Here is a 14,280-nt window from a genome sequence, read left to right on the forward strand (position 1 = left end):
ATTGATCTACCTAGCATTACCCCTTCGTAATACAACTCAAATCAACAAAGAAGCAAAAAGCTCAATGATACAATACACATGGAAGATGTTCATTGCCGAAACACAAGTATAATTCCTTTTTTTTAACAAAGTATATTTTCCCTTTTTATCTTTTCTTCATTTATTCGTCTAATATCTACGCGTTTGCATATTAGCAGCATACAAACGTAACTTTGGTAGAACTCTGATGACGATTGTTTGTTATCGAGCTCTTGCCACCTGCCTAGTGCGATGACTATGAATGATTGATCTGGAAGAAATTTACCTTCTTTTCTTGGCCGAATGGAAGACAATGAAGGTTATTCTTTTCATTTTGGTCAAGAGAGCAGCTATGCACATGTCTTCGTGCTTCAAGTTCAATCTACTTTCAGTCTTTTCTCACTTGGGATTTTTCTCGACCGCCCAATATCCACATAGCCATTTACTTGTTCAAGCCAAAATATAATTTCGATTTCGAAGTTCAAAAAAACAACTCAAAAAGTGTTTTATTGTCTTCACATGCCAATGCCTCCCAACCTTTTATCTCTTGATGATCATCATATCCTTGTCAAAAGAAAACATAATTCGAGAGTTGAATAATTGCCGATGACGGCATATAAATGTATGGCAAGTTTAATTAGTTGGAATCGGATAAATCATGACATCGGTAGGAGAATAGGATGACAAACAAAAATGGTGTTACCATCTATTTGTACTATCATTTTTACCATCTTTCTAATAGAAATAAGATTTAAATTTGTTGGTGGGCCTTACCTCTATTAGAGAGATAATACAAATAATGGTACAAATAGACGGTAAATGTACCACTAACATGAGTACATATGAGATTAATTAATAATTCTTCCCTTGATTATCCCATACCTAAAAGTTATATCATACTCAAAATCATGAGACTCGATCGCTTATTTTTTTTTATTCCTTAGTTGTTAGTAAACGCATGATGACATGATGAAACTCATTCTTTACAAATTCGTATGTACAAATAAGCATGCCCCATAATGATTACATTGTTTTAGTGTTCGAGAGGCTATGGGATTAGTTAGTGTAACACCTTGCACTTATTATCTTCTTATTTCACAAAAACAAAGGGGTACTTTTGACTTTAAAACGTTGGCAGTCATCTGTGGCGAAGCCAGGATTTGCCGAGAGGAGAGGCGAAATTCAAAAGAGTGCAAGGTTCAATCGAAGCGGTTGCTTTCATATTTGAGAGTGCAAAGTTTTGAGTCAATATTCATAGTAGAAAATAATCTTTCCACCAAAACGGTTGTAAGCAATAATATCAAAGCCAATGTAAGAAGCTTAAATTGACTAGGATTAGATCCTAAAAAATGTTAGGCGCTAGCCAAATAGTGGACTAGGACCTAGCAGGCCTAGGCAAGATCTAAGTAGGAGCCTAGATGGATTTAAATTATCGTAAAATAAGCATTAAACAATATTTATATTATTTTTAAAAAATAATACAATATTTATAGATAATGTGAGAGTTTAAGAAAAATATGGTGGGAGTCTTAAAAGAGAAAATAAAAATACATACAAGAATAAAAAATTGAAAAAAAAGAGAGAAATAGGTCAATAAGGAAAATACTTGGTGCTGCCTAGGCAGTACCCATTTTTCATTGACTACAATGTGGCTCAGTAAAGTTAAAACAGGTGTCCCACTTTCCTTATTAAAACTAGCAACCAAACAGCCTCGTGTTTAAGAAAGGCGCGCATCCAAACAACCCATTTATACCTTTCGTCCCTAACATCTCCGCACGTCTGTGTGCCATGGTTGCCATTGCTCTCATCATCACCACTCCGTTTCAAACATAAGCACAAACACAAACAATAATCCAGCAATAATTTACCGATTTGAAAACCCTTTTTTTTTTTTTTTTTTTTTTTTTCAAATCTGCACAAACAACCAAATTTCACTGCGATCCGCCACCAATCCTTATCTCCTCCGGCGACCCACCACCAATCCTACTCTATTCCGGCGACCCACCTCCTCTCACTCTCTTATACAGAAAGACCGACTCGTCGTCCTTCTCTTGAATGATGACAATTGCTGAAGACAGTCTCCCCCGCAGCAGCAGAAACCAAATCACCAGAGCGGGAATTCTCATTTCCGACAAGAGCGGAGGGGTTGAACAAGCGCTCCTAGACGTGTTTTCCGGTGAGGGAAGGGACGGCCGCCACTCCTCACCCTCACGTAGCTTCGCCATTGGCAGTCATTTTTTCATTTTCTTCACGACAATAGAAAAGGTACATTTACTTTGTTCCAATCATGCAATGCTAGCGGTCGCTATACTTGTTGTGATATATTTCAAACATAGAGTTTTCTTCCACTTGAAGTGGGGGCAAAAATAATGGACATCCGACACGTTTAATATCTTTTATATTGGGTATGAACTCAAACTTCTTAGTTCAAAATTTTCATCACATGATTTAATCAAGAATCAAGCAAAGCATGACATATTTATTACCCCATAAAGCAAAAAAGAGTATTGGCGGTTTGATTGATCGATTCTTAATTTTATTTTTCACATGTTTCACTTTTGTATAGAAGAAATGCACATTTAGGTCAAGAAAACTTTTTCTTGGTGGCTAGAAAAGAAAAAACAGAAGTTATAATGTATTTGATGACATTGACAGAGTCGTGAATGGGCCTCCTTCCCAAATTTGTAGTTAATTGAGTGGACGCCGTGTTAAACATGATCCAGGCCTTCTGTTTATAATTGTGTGTTAGAGGCGCTTGTTACACCCCCAATCTTAGCTTGTAGAGCCTAATGTTAATTAGTTCATATTCCTTTATTCCTTTTGTTTGACATGTCATTATTTAACAGAATTATTTACGATCAATCTAACGGCGGAGTCGACTTGTTAAATTTCACGATGGATGATAAAATTTTAAACTAAAAAAATGCAAGTACTAACATGTCCTATTGAATGAAGTTCAGGTATTGAACTGAAATTAATCCTTAAATCAATTATAAAAGAAATGCTTTTTTCTTGTCATGTGTAATATGAAATGTTATCATACAATTCCTCATCCAACCGTATAATTTCGATTGATGATTTAGTGTACAATCAGCTATCTCGTATTTAATACAATGAGTAATTATATTTACATATCATTTTTTTTTCTCTCTGCACACTCTTGTTCATTTTTGTTCTTTAATTATTATTGTTTTTATTCAATTCAAAAGTATGAGGGCACGTCTTGGCACAACAAAAATGTTGCTCCTTTTCAAATGTCCCAAGTTCAAGTTGTGGAGACAATCTCTTTATAAAGTAAAACTGTGTACGATAGATGTTTTTTTTTTATCCTTGCAAAACGGGGCCTTGTTGGTGAGGTCGCTTTCATTCAATTCAAAAATCTTAAGTACGCATGGTCTAATTCTTAACCTTGCAATCAACAAGGGCCAGCACTGCCTCTCCAGAAATATAAGACACCATGCCTTTCCTTTTCGTACAGCATGCCAATACCGGACAACAACCGTGCTATTACTAGGCTATACAAATATTTGACCACATTGTCTATATATGCAACACCATGATTAAACCTTTTACGGTTTTCCTCTCCTACTTTTCAACCTCCATTACCAAGAAGTTAACTTTGCAAGAATCTTCTTTTTGCTTTTAAACCTAATCTCGTTTTATAATAATCTTGACTCAAAGAAAAAGTTAAGTCCATGCATTAGCTTTTTTATTTTTTAAGACGAAGTGGTTTGTTACTCAAACCCTACGTTGTGCAGTTACATAGACAATAATTTTCAAATGGGAGGACCCAAAGACGCATCCCAACACCCAAAGGAGAAAAAAAGCTCAAGGCTTTAACAAATCAAAGTTTTAAAATGCAGGTAAAGAAAGTATGTGGGGCAAACGAGAGAGGATTAGCTTTTCCCAAAGGAACTTTTGGTTGGAATAATTTTTGCTTGATTCGTCCTTTATGTTTGTCTTGTCTTAATAACAAGTTATATTTTTCATTTGTGCTTTGGACTGTTTGTTTACCTTTGCGTATACATATGATCCCCACACTCTTTATCTTTTCTGTGAGTAGGAACCTACTTGCGTTTGTGCTAATTTGTCCTTTTGTAGAAAAGGAATTTCGCTATTAACCCATGCAAGGCTTTTTTTAGGTTAATTAACCCTACTAAGGCTGAATGAACACTATTTGACTCATTCATTATATGCAACTCACGTCTGATATATATATATATATATATATATATATATGTATATGTATGTGTATGTATGTATGTAAAAGTAGTTAGTAAAAAAAAAAAAAAACAGGAAATAACTTTTATACACATTAAATTAGCAACGATAACTTCATATATACGAAGGAAGCCAAGTATTATATATATATATATATAAATCTAATGGACACCATTTTAAGACATTACAATTTTGCTTTCTGCTTATACAAAAATTATTTATCTTGAGTACAAGCACTCAACTTCGATTCATATTGACCGTTAATTTACCAACTGAAACTAAGTGACTACTGATCATTGGACTTTATGAAATATGTATTTCAATTCAAGTACATGTAGGTACTCTTTGAAAATTTGGAGAGTGGGCATTCCGTTTCCATGTGAACTGCAATGTATAGTCTTCTCTTACTCTCTGAGCAACTATATTACTTTATGTTATCTTTAGAAAAATAATGTATGTGGAAAAAGTTGTGTGCTTTTGGCTGTCCCGCAGGCACACAGCTGTTACCCAGTAAATTAACCAGTTTCTATCAAACGCTCAAGGTCATTCATGTGCTGCTTGGTTGAAAGAGTTCAGCACAGAAACGGTCAAATCCCTAGAACGATGCCTCCCTTTCCAAAACTGAAATTGCTCAATTTGCTTTCCTTTTTCATGCACAAGTTTCAATATACAAAACTCTATTTTCCTCTTTTCTCTCTCTTTTTTCACTTTTATCCCCTTTTAGCTGCATATTATTAACTATGGCTATCTTAATTTTACATTTGGGTAACGTTAGAAAATTAAATTTATAAACAAAATTTACAAACTAAATAATATATCACTAATGAGAATGGGAAAAAAATTTGTAGATAAAATTTTGTAAACTAAATGGAATAAAAGTTGATAATTGAGTTATTACTTAACGTTGATATACGTGCTCATTTCTATTGGTGACAAATCATTTTACAAATTTTATCTACAAATTTAATCTCCAGCCCTAACAGTACCCACATGAATAGGACGAATGACTAAATTGGCTCAGTCCTTCGTTGCTTGGTTTATACTTCATAACACTAAATAAGATCTCATTAGCTCAAAATGTGATTCACTGGCTCAAGAACTTGTCTGCACTAGAATACCAGATACATATCCAATCTATCCACATCTCAATATTTAGTCATGATCACAGAGATACAGAAAGAAGAGTTATGAACACGATGCATGCAAGTTTCTTTCCTCATGACCCTTGGTAGCAACAAAGGAAATCTTTGCTTCAAGAGTCATGCTACTATACGTCTATATAGTGGCTCAAATTAATTCACTCATTAAATTTCTCAAAATTCTTCAACGGTTAACCAATCGTTAATTCAGCAATATACATATGCATTTACGTGCTATATAATTTTCTTTACTTGAGTTGAGGTGAGAGTACCAATTTTAAGATGGAAGAGTGCTAACATTCTCATTTGAAAATCCTCATATTACCTACTTGACTTTTCTCATCTTGCAGCATTATGATTCAACCCATTTGTTTTCTATACATGACATCCTTTAAAGAACAACTCTACTTAAAATTAACCAAATTTGAAAAAGCATTATCTCATTTAAAGGTTCTATACATCAATCATTTCTCAAGGCATTTCTTTAGACAAAGACTTTGTTTTTTCCTCTTTTAAGATGGTAAATATTTTTCATACTTGGAGTGTGAATAAAACTCATGTTTAATCATTAGTCATCTAACGGTTATTTAATTAATAAATTAACTATGTTATTTAATTAAATACTAATTTGATTAATTTTTGAAAAGTTAATCATTAAACAGAGAACTAAAAGTTAACGATTTTCATCATTACACAACATTAGAAGATGAGAATGAAGATCGAAAACTAAAGAGTAATATTTAAAAATAAAAAAAAAACTATATAGCCAATTAGCCATTTCGTCAATCACTCAAAATTATGAAAAATGAGTGAGAGCACTTGTCAGTTGTTTGAGGAGGATAGAGAATGAAAAGGAAAAAGACACCACGTCCTTCCAAATCTTTATACAGCCTTTTCTATCATGCTAAAACCCAGTACTACTGCCATCTCTCTCTCTCTCTCTCTCTCTCTCTCTCTCTAGGGTTCCACCAAACGAATATCTTCTATTTTTCATGGACCCCCCCCCCTTGTTCTCTAATCTTATAAAATTATTGAACCCAAAAGGAGTACTCTTTTATAATATTGTATAATCCAAATTTTTGAGAGCCCACTTTGCTGCGTGAACTCCACACTCACAGTGCAGTACACAGAGCGTCTCTCTGCATAAATCGAGAGCTCACGGTTACCTTTTCATCTGGATCATAATCCCCCATCAGCATCACACAACACCATTTCCAGAGAGAGAAACTCCCTCTTCTAGAGAGAGAAAGAGAGATAGAAACCGAAGAAGAAGAAGAAAACTAGTCTTTTCATCTGGGTTTCTACTAATTCCACTTCTCACTCTAATCTCTGTTCAAAGTTTGTGGCTTTACTTCTGTTTAGGTTTGAGGAGAAGAGAGCAAGTGCAGCCTTTCTTCGCCTCTGAATATTTTCAGAATCTCTTCCTTTCCTTGTTTTTTTCCAACTTTTCCCAGTTCATAATTTCGAAAAACAAACCATAAAGTTGTCACCTTTCTCAAACAAAAAACAAAACCAGATTTTAAAGTCCTCACCTTTAATCATTTTTCTCCAAAACAAACAAAACAACTTTACTCCAAAATGTCATCATTTCTTCCCACCTCCTCTCTCACATTCTTCCTCCTCCTCCTCCTCTTATTAACATCCAGCTTCCACATTTCCTTCGCGGGTCTACTCGCCGAACCTGTGACCGGTAACCCGCAGCCGCTCAAACCGGGGGAAAACTCCACTCCCAACACTGTCCCCGCCTTCCCAACCCAGAACCCGACCCAGACCTGCCACCTTGACCTCTCCGCTGAGCTCTTCGGCGGCGTCAGCCAAGCATGCGGCCGAAACCTCGACCGGAGCCGATGCTGCCCCGTTCTAGCCGCCTGGCTCTTCGCCGCCCACGCCAGATCAGCCCTTGAGCTCCCCTCCTCGGCTCCGGATCCGTCGGCGGTGCCCGACCAACCGATGATGCCGGACGACTCGCAGAAGTGCGTCAACTCGCTGCAGTCTTCGCTCGTCAGCCGGAACATCCGGATTCCTCAACCCAACGCCAGCTGCGACGCCGTTCTGTGCTTCTGCGGAATCCGGCTCCACCAGATCGGATCCCTCAGCTGCCCCGCCGCCTTCAACGTGTCGCAAGGGTTCCACAACGCCACCCCCACCGCCGCCCTCAGGAATCTCGAGAAGAACTGCCGCAACTCTTCATACTCCGGCTGCACCAAGTGCCTTGGCGCTGTCCAGAAGGTATAAAAAATGATTCCTTTTTTTTTTTTTTTAACTATCAGAATGCCCTCTGACTTGCCATCTAATTACAGCTCAAGGGAGGGAGCAAGAACGGAACGGCGGGGGACAGGAGCACGAGCGAGAGAGCGAACAAGATGTTCAACCGTGACTGCCAGCTCATGGGGCTGACGTGGCTCCTCGCCCGGAACAAAACGGCGTACATTCCGACCGTTTCCGCCGTGCTGCGCGCCATAATGTACAGTGCGCACCCGCCGCACGAGAACATGTGTAGCCCGGACCAGGAGAACATGCCGCTTGCCGTCGATTCGCTGCAGATCGAGAAGGGGCAAGGGTTCGCCGCATCATCGCCGTCCATTTTATTGTTTCCGATTCTACCCCTGATCATTTGGGCGTCTCTGTTTGTCTAAGGGAATCCGGGGGTGTGGTTCTGCCCAATTTTTTGGTTGTCCTGTCGTGTCGGGTCACGTGATGCTAGTGGACAATACGGGGCTGTTGGGTTGTTTTTGTCATTTTTCCCACTGTAAAAATTTCAGCTCGGTTTCCAAATTGTAGTCAAAATTGCAGTAGTACAGCAGGGAAGGTCTTATTTCATTTACCCACATTTCTTTATTTACCTCTGCGATTTGTAACCTCTTCTTTCTGCCAAAATCCAGAATTTACCTAATAAGGGGTTGGTTGAAGTGAAATTTTTTTGAATAACATATGAGTGCTATATAGTATATAGGTTAGGAAAGGACACTTTTGGTGAGAAAATTTGATAACTGAGTTCCGAATCATGGAAGACGAACTTATGTGAAATTGGGACCCTAAAGTAATAATTTCTCAAACTAATCATACGACGTCACATGAAAAGTTCCAAAAGCGGAGGTCCTGTGAACAGAGTTCCAAATTTTTGTCAAGATCGTCGTTGAATTGCCCTCTAAATCTAGAATCATACAGCGGAACTACAAGAAGTGGAGCTCCCACTCTTTCAGTCGAGCGAAGTGCATGATTGTTTTAAAATATCGTCATGCAGACATTCTGAAGTTCCTTATGGGAATTTGTGGTAAACATTGTTTGGGACTTGGGGGTTTTTACGTGAAAGATGTTGAGTGAAGGCTTGGGAGCAAGAGTAATCGCTATAATGGTAAATCACTTGCATTAAATATTATTTTGATTGATTTTGTTCATGGTACTGGGAATTTCTGGAGTTGCATTAATGGTAAATCATTTGGGATTTAAGAACCCAAAGGGAAAGGAGCAAGAGAAGTAAAGAAATAGGGGGTGCCCAATGCTCATTTATAACATAGAAACTCCCCAAAACTGAGTATGTTGGTCGCACAGTAAATGCAAAATTTTGGACCTAATATTTTGGATTATAAAACCCAGGACATTGTAACTTGAGGAAGAACTAGAAATGGATTAATTTATAAATTGTTTTTGGAATCTGGAGGATGAAAATGCAGTTTCACATGTTATAGGGAGCGAATTGCGGATGAATGATTGTCTTTGTCCTCCATTGGATAAATGTTTTTGTGTTTACATTGAGTATCGTGTTTGGATTCAATTTTGGTTTGGTTTGGTTTGATTGGACAAATACTATAAACTATTTCATCTTTGTGCAATCTCCACTTGCGTTAAACTTCAGATTGAAATGAGCAAAAATGCTGAAGTAACCACACAAACTTAATTAACCACACAAACTTCGGATTGTGTGATCCATCCTCTCTTCTATTGAAATGGAAAATTGAATTTGAAAGGGGTTTAGTCGCGTGGAATGGTAGTGTAGATGAAAAATATTTAAACGTAGATGAAAAATATTAAGTTGAATGTTATACAATTAAATTTAAACTTAAAAGGAGCTCTAACAGATATATCAACTTTATGTGAATTAACATAAGAATTCTTTGCTGCCAAATTTGAGATATGAGGAAAGATGCTGTTAGTTAATTTTTTTAAATGTTCTGTTGTGTGGATCTCATTAATGCACGAATGATAAATCATGAAAATTTATTTTAATTAATTTCATTTTAAAAATGAAACCTACAAATAATATTATAACAAAACAAAAAAAACATTATGATTGGATGAACAAAAAATTGACCTTAACACTTCAATCATCAAATAGTATTTGACCTTCATCTTTTGACATCTTCATGGAGATGCTCCACATGACTAAAAGTGAATGGGTTGGCACCGGATAATATGGTCGGTTTGATCGGTTTTGACTTGGTCTAATCATTTTTCTTCAACTTGGAAATGAGGGGGAGAGAGAAGGAGCCGGAGAGGAAATATAGAGGAAGAAGGGGAAGGAGAGAGAGAACTCAGAGAAGAGATTGAGAGCCGGACAAGGGAAGAGAAAAAGTGGCGAATGGAGAGAGAGAGAGAGAGAGAGAGAGGAAAGAGAGTACGTTTAATGTGCAATTGCTTTTATCTTTTCTTCTTTTTTTGCTAACAAAAAGTTGAGATGCGGGGGAAGTTGACCTATCTAAAGTCAGAGCATATCATAAGTGTCTGGATGATTTACAAAGGAAGTCTTAGCTATTTTTTGATTTTCATCGCTTACCAAGAGATATTGTCAGTGATCAGATTCAAACTTAAATCTTGAACTAGCGAAGAAAATAATTCTTATCAACTTAACTAATCCTTAGTAGCGCAATTATTTTTATCATTTGTGTAGAATGACTAACAATAGACATGCAAAAAAAATATATCAAAAGATTTTATAACTGATCGAGTTCAATTTTATGTCACAAAATTGGGAAGTGTGAAGTGGGAGCCAATCCCTTTTATTCCCAATTTCCTCAAAAAACAATTTTACTGTACATGTATTACAGTTCACTAGTCCCAAAATACAAGACAAAAGCAATGACTTACTTCCATCCTTCCTAAAAATGTCTTGTGATAAAAAAAAAAAAAAAAGGAAAAAAAAAAAACTCTATCGTTTTCTTACTCATTAATCAATGAATCACCAATAAAAAAGAATCATAAATCCAGCATATTTTCTCCTGGAAATCATGACCATTAAAAAAATCACAATCTTCAAGTGAGCTAATACCATATCCATCCTTTACCAGCCCTTGCCTATAAGCCACAACCAGTCAAGTACCACCCCTGCTAGTATACCTCCAAGCAAGAACAACACCAGAAGATTTCCCAAAGCATTTTGCTCCGGCCCCTGCAAACCAGAAAAAATCCGACAAGTCTTTACTTTCAACTCGAAAAAACTGTTAGGTTTTAGTAAAATGAAGTTCACAAACCCTGTAGCCCTTAGGTGCTGAAGTAAGGACGCAGACGGTGAGGTAACCATTGGTTAAACCTAAGAAGGATGTCAGCATGATCATCCAGCCTTGGTCACCATACTTGGCTGTGAAGTAGAAACACGGGACAAGTAAGAAGCGCGAAAGAATGACGGTCATGAGCCCTCTCCGCGATTCCAACTTCAGGAATTTCACTAGCGGAATGTATCTTCCGATGAGATCACACACATTGTACAGTGCAATCAAAACAAGTGCATACCTGACGAAGAAAAAGCATGTGCAGTCATATAAGCATAGAACTGAATGGAACATAAGGGAAAGGTGACATTTTGGCAATGCCTCTTAAGATTAGTTCTCTATTCCGATTTGCCTCTTGAACTTTCGACTTCATTCGGAGGCTCCCTAATTAATCATTTGCTAGGATCGGATATGCCCCCATACCTTCAAATCTGTCAATTTTTCTGTAAATTGAGTGTTACTTTCGTCCATTCAAGGAGGGGAAAACTAACGAAAATTGCAATAAATTTGATGGTGAGTGAAATTATTAGCACATCTTAAAAGATATGGGGATCAGAAGATCAAATTGAAAGTCAAGATGGAAAACCGAAAGAAAGTCATAAGTTCAAGGAGCACTGGTAAGATCTGAGACGCAAACATGTGATAGATTATGTTCACTACATACCATGTTCCCAAACTGTGAGATCCAGTGTCCTCTGATAAGAATCCGGGGGATATTGACAAAGTGAGTGTATAGATTAGAAACATGTCAAGTGCATAATCAATGTTTTGAAGCAACAACTGTTTGTTTCCAAGTCGATCACATTCTCTAAGATTCTCCTCATCCTGCTTCAAATTGGGGTGTTTTTTTGCAGAACATTAGAACATGAATGCTTGGAAAACTTTGTAAGCAAATAATGGACAAAATAACATACTGTTGCTTCAGCCAATGTTTGGATGCCACCAGCGGCAAGGTCAGCTGAAACAGTTTTAGATCCTTCGGAAGCTGCCTTAGAGCGATAGTACTTAACAATTGGCAGTTTTGGAAAAGAAAAAGCGTAGAGGAGAATGCAGAGAAGCTCAAAGAATGAAGTGATGGCAAAGAACAAAACTGCAGCGGACAGTGAAAAATAAACAGTCTTTAGTTAGAGGTCCAAAAGAAAACCGTAAAATGTTCAACAAAATATCAAAAACTGAGAACTAAAAAACCTACTGGCTCCCTTTCTAAGACCATTTTGGGAATTCTCAAATGCTGCCTTTGTAATCAACCTCAAAGCAGAGGTTAGAGCTCCTGATGCAGCCAAACCAGCAAGGAAAGACTGAAAAGTTTGAAACAAGAGATACTCAGAAATTTATAACAACTTCGTAAACACGAAGGACAACAAATATTTAGCACCGAACGTGAAATTGTGGAAAGAAACAATACTGACTTGGATGAGCTCTACTGGCATGAAAGAGAGGTCTCCAACCATTCCTCCTAGTACATGAGCATCTGCAATTCCAAAGACAGCGCTAATTGCACAAATTCCGATGAAAGTTCCAAGACCTCCTTTCCCGGATGTGGCTAAATCCAACTGTACCAGAATCAAGAAAATTTTAAAGGCTTAACCAATGCTAACATTTTGTGAACTTAAAAAGTATACTGAAAATATTGTCTTTGGAGATTTGAAGGGAACTTACAACTAGCACCAACAGAGAACTTAAGAAAAACAGAATGTATCCTAATAGGTTTCGCTTCCTCGTATTGATCTTTGCCTCATGGTATGACAGTACAATGATTGTTAAAACTGCGAATGGCTGGTATACCACTGTAAGTACCCTCGAGGGATGGTACCGCTGCACCCGAAAAAAAAGGAAACAAAACTTAAGGGATGAGGCATTTAATCTAACTTCAAATGTAACAAACTGTCCAAACACACTGCCTACTTTCACATGATTCAAAAGCAAATACGGGAGATTATGAACTAACAGGAATAGTGAGAACAAAAATTGATTTATTCGGGCAGTTACCGGGAACAAGTAAACATAGTAATCTACAATTGTGAGCATGCTGTTCCATGAAAAGAGGCATCCATTTCCAAGAAGCCAACACACTACCATTGCAGCATACTTCCCCTACAATTAGAGAACAAATCCTTATAAGGAATTGATTCTACGCTAATCGGGAGGCGGATTCGAACTTGGGTGCAACAAATTCGTTGTAGCGTAAAGGAAACAAAAGAAAGGGCAGCAAACCTCAAGCTTTGGTGGGGGTGCATTTACATCAGGGCTTGCCATTACTGCTTCCTTTCAACCAGCTTTCCCTACATAGCGAATGCCCATGGCTAATTAGCACAGCAATATATAATAGCCCACATGATTAGAAGTAGTTTTTTTTGGAAATTATTCATCAATGGCTAGTTTACAGTGATTATCTCCGGCTATTCATCTTAAATTTGCTGCTCTGGCAACAAAGTTTCTGCTCAATCTTGTCGAGAAGGCATTAGACATTTAACTAAGTATTGGTCCATCTTTATCTATAAATTATTTCGAACTTCAAAATTGAATTTGTAGACTTTTAGCCAGAAGTTTCATTGTAAAATAGAACAATGTACGCATATGTAAGTTAGGTCAGTTGAATATGACAATGTGTCATCATTCTTAAACACTCATGTATGGATTCCCCTCCACCATGAACTAAACTAATTTAGGATATCTCTGGGTGAAAACAAACAATATATGTTATTCTCAACATCTTAAATTTTAATTCTATGATGTAAGAAGCAACAAAAGTTGTAAGCTAAACAAACCCGTTACAGGTTAGTGGATGCAACAAAAAACCAAGCACTCACCTTTGACTTTCTTTCACCATTATGTTTCATAAACATGCAAAACCAAAGCTTTATCCACAAAAGGAGAGGGGGAGAGAGAAATAGAAACTTACTCTTAGAAGAAGGTGGGTGGGATTTGATATGTATGGAATGGACTGTGACTCTGTGGATTGTTTTATCAGAATCTGAAATTTACGTGCAATTTGATTCTCTAGTATCTTACATATCCAATGAGGAAAAAAGGCCCTTTTCTATCAAGAATGGAATCCTATGAGCCGTCAGCTGTGCAAACCCAGAAATAAGAACTCGCGGGTGTTTGGTTGCACGTGTAAAACTCAAATCCTATGTTTGCGTTTAACTTCTTCTGGCATTGTGGCATCCAGCGTTGAATGCATGCAGTCATTCATTCATTCATCAAAGTCGTTAAAATTCAGGAATCGCAATGAGATAATGATCCAATCCAATACAATTCAATGACCAAAATTAAATGTCAACCGCATTTAATTTCCCGGGAAAACATCTTAATAATCGCAACAGAAAATTAAAATTAAAATTTGAAAAATTAAAGAAGAATAATTTAAAGGCTCGAATTGAAGAGGATTTGGACGTTTATGGCCGGTTATTTGG

The 14,280-nt window shown here is 37.2% G+C and overlaps 2 protein-coding genes across 3 annotated transcripts; one reads left to right on the top strand and one right to left on the bottom strand.

The window, feature by feature from the left end:
• The first annotated feature begins 6,454 nt into the window (after nt 1–6,454).
• LOC103944472 (uncharacterized GPI-anchored protein At4g28100) lies at nt 6,455–8,202 on the top strand. Its single transcript, XM_009354934.3, has 2 exons — nt 6,455–7,607; nt 7,679–8,202. The coding sequence occupies exons 1-2, from the start codon at nt 6,957–6,959 to the stop codon at nt 8,012–8,014; spliced, it is 987 nt and encodes a 328-aa protein (XP_009353209.2). The 5' UTR covers nt 6,455–6,956; the 3' UTR covers nt 8,015–8,202.
• Nucleotides 8,203–10,135: 1,933 nt separating this feature from the next.
• LOC103944473 (equilibrative nucleotide transporter 3-like) lies at nt 10,136–13,120 on the bottom strand. 2 transcript variants are annotated; one of them, XM_009354935.3, is made up of 9 exons: nt 13,079–13,120; nt 12,854–12,958; nt 12,524–12,679; nt 12,274–12,417; nt 12,057–12,162; nt 11,779–11,954; nt 11,529–11,689; nt 10,847–11,105; nt 10,136–10,764 (listed from the first exon to the last, which is right to left on the bottom strand). In XM_009354935.3, exons 1-9 carry the CDS (start codon nt 13,118–13,120, stop codon nt 10,657–10,659), a joined length of 1,257 nt encoding a protein of 418 aa, XP_009353210.2. In that variant the 3' UTR covers nt 10,136–10,656. The 2 variants fall into 2 exon arrangements, with proteins under 2 accessions (XP_009353210.2, XP_048433530.1); XM_048577573.1 differs by having other exon boundaries at nt 11,529–11,692.
• Between the last annotated feature and the right edge of the window lie 1,160 nt (nt 13,121–14,280).

This window comes from the organism of the source record quoted next, unplaced genomic scaffold (genome assembly GCF_019419815.1).
Source record: "Pyrus x bretschneideri cultivar Hongxiangsu unplaced genomic scaffold, Pyrus_bretschneideri_v1 Contig12, whole genome shotgun sequence".
In the NCBI taxonomy this organism is placed as follows: Eukaryota; Viridiplantae; Streptophyta; class Magnoliopsida; order Rosales; family Rosaceae; genus Pyrus; species Pyrus x bretschneideri.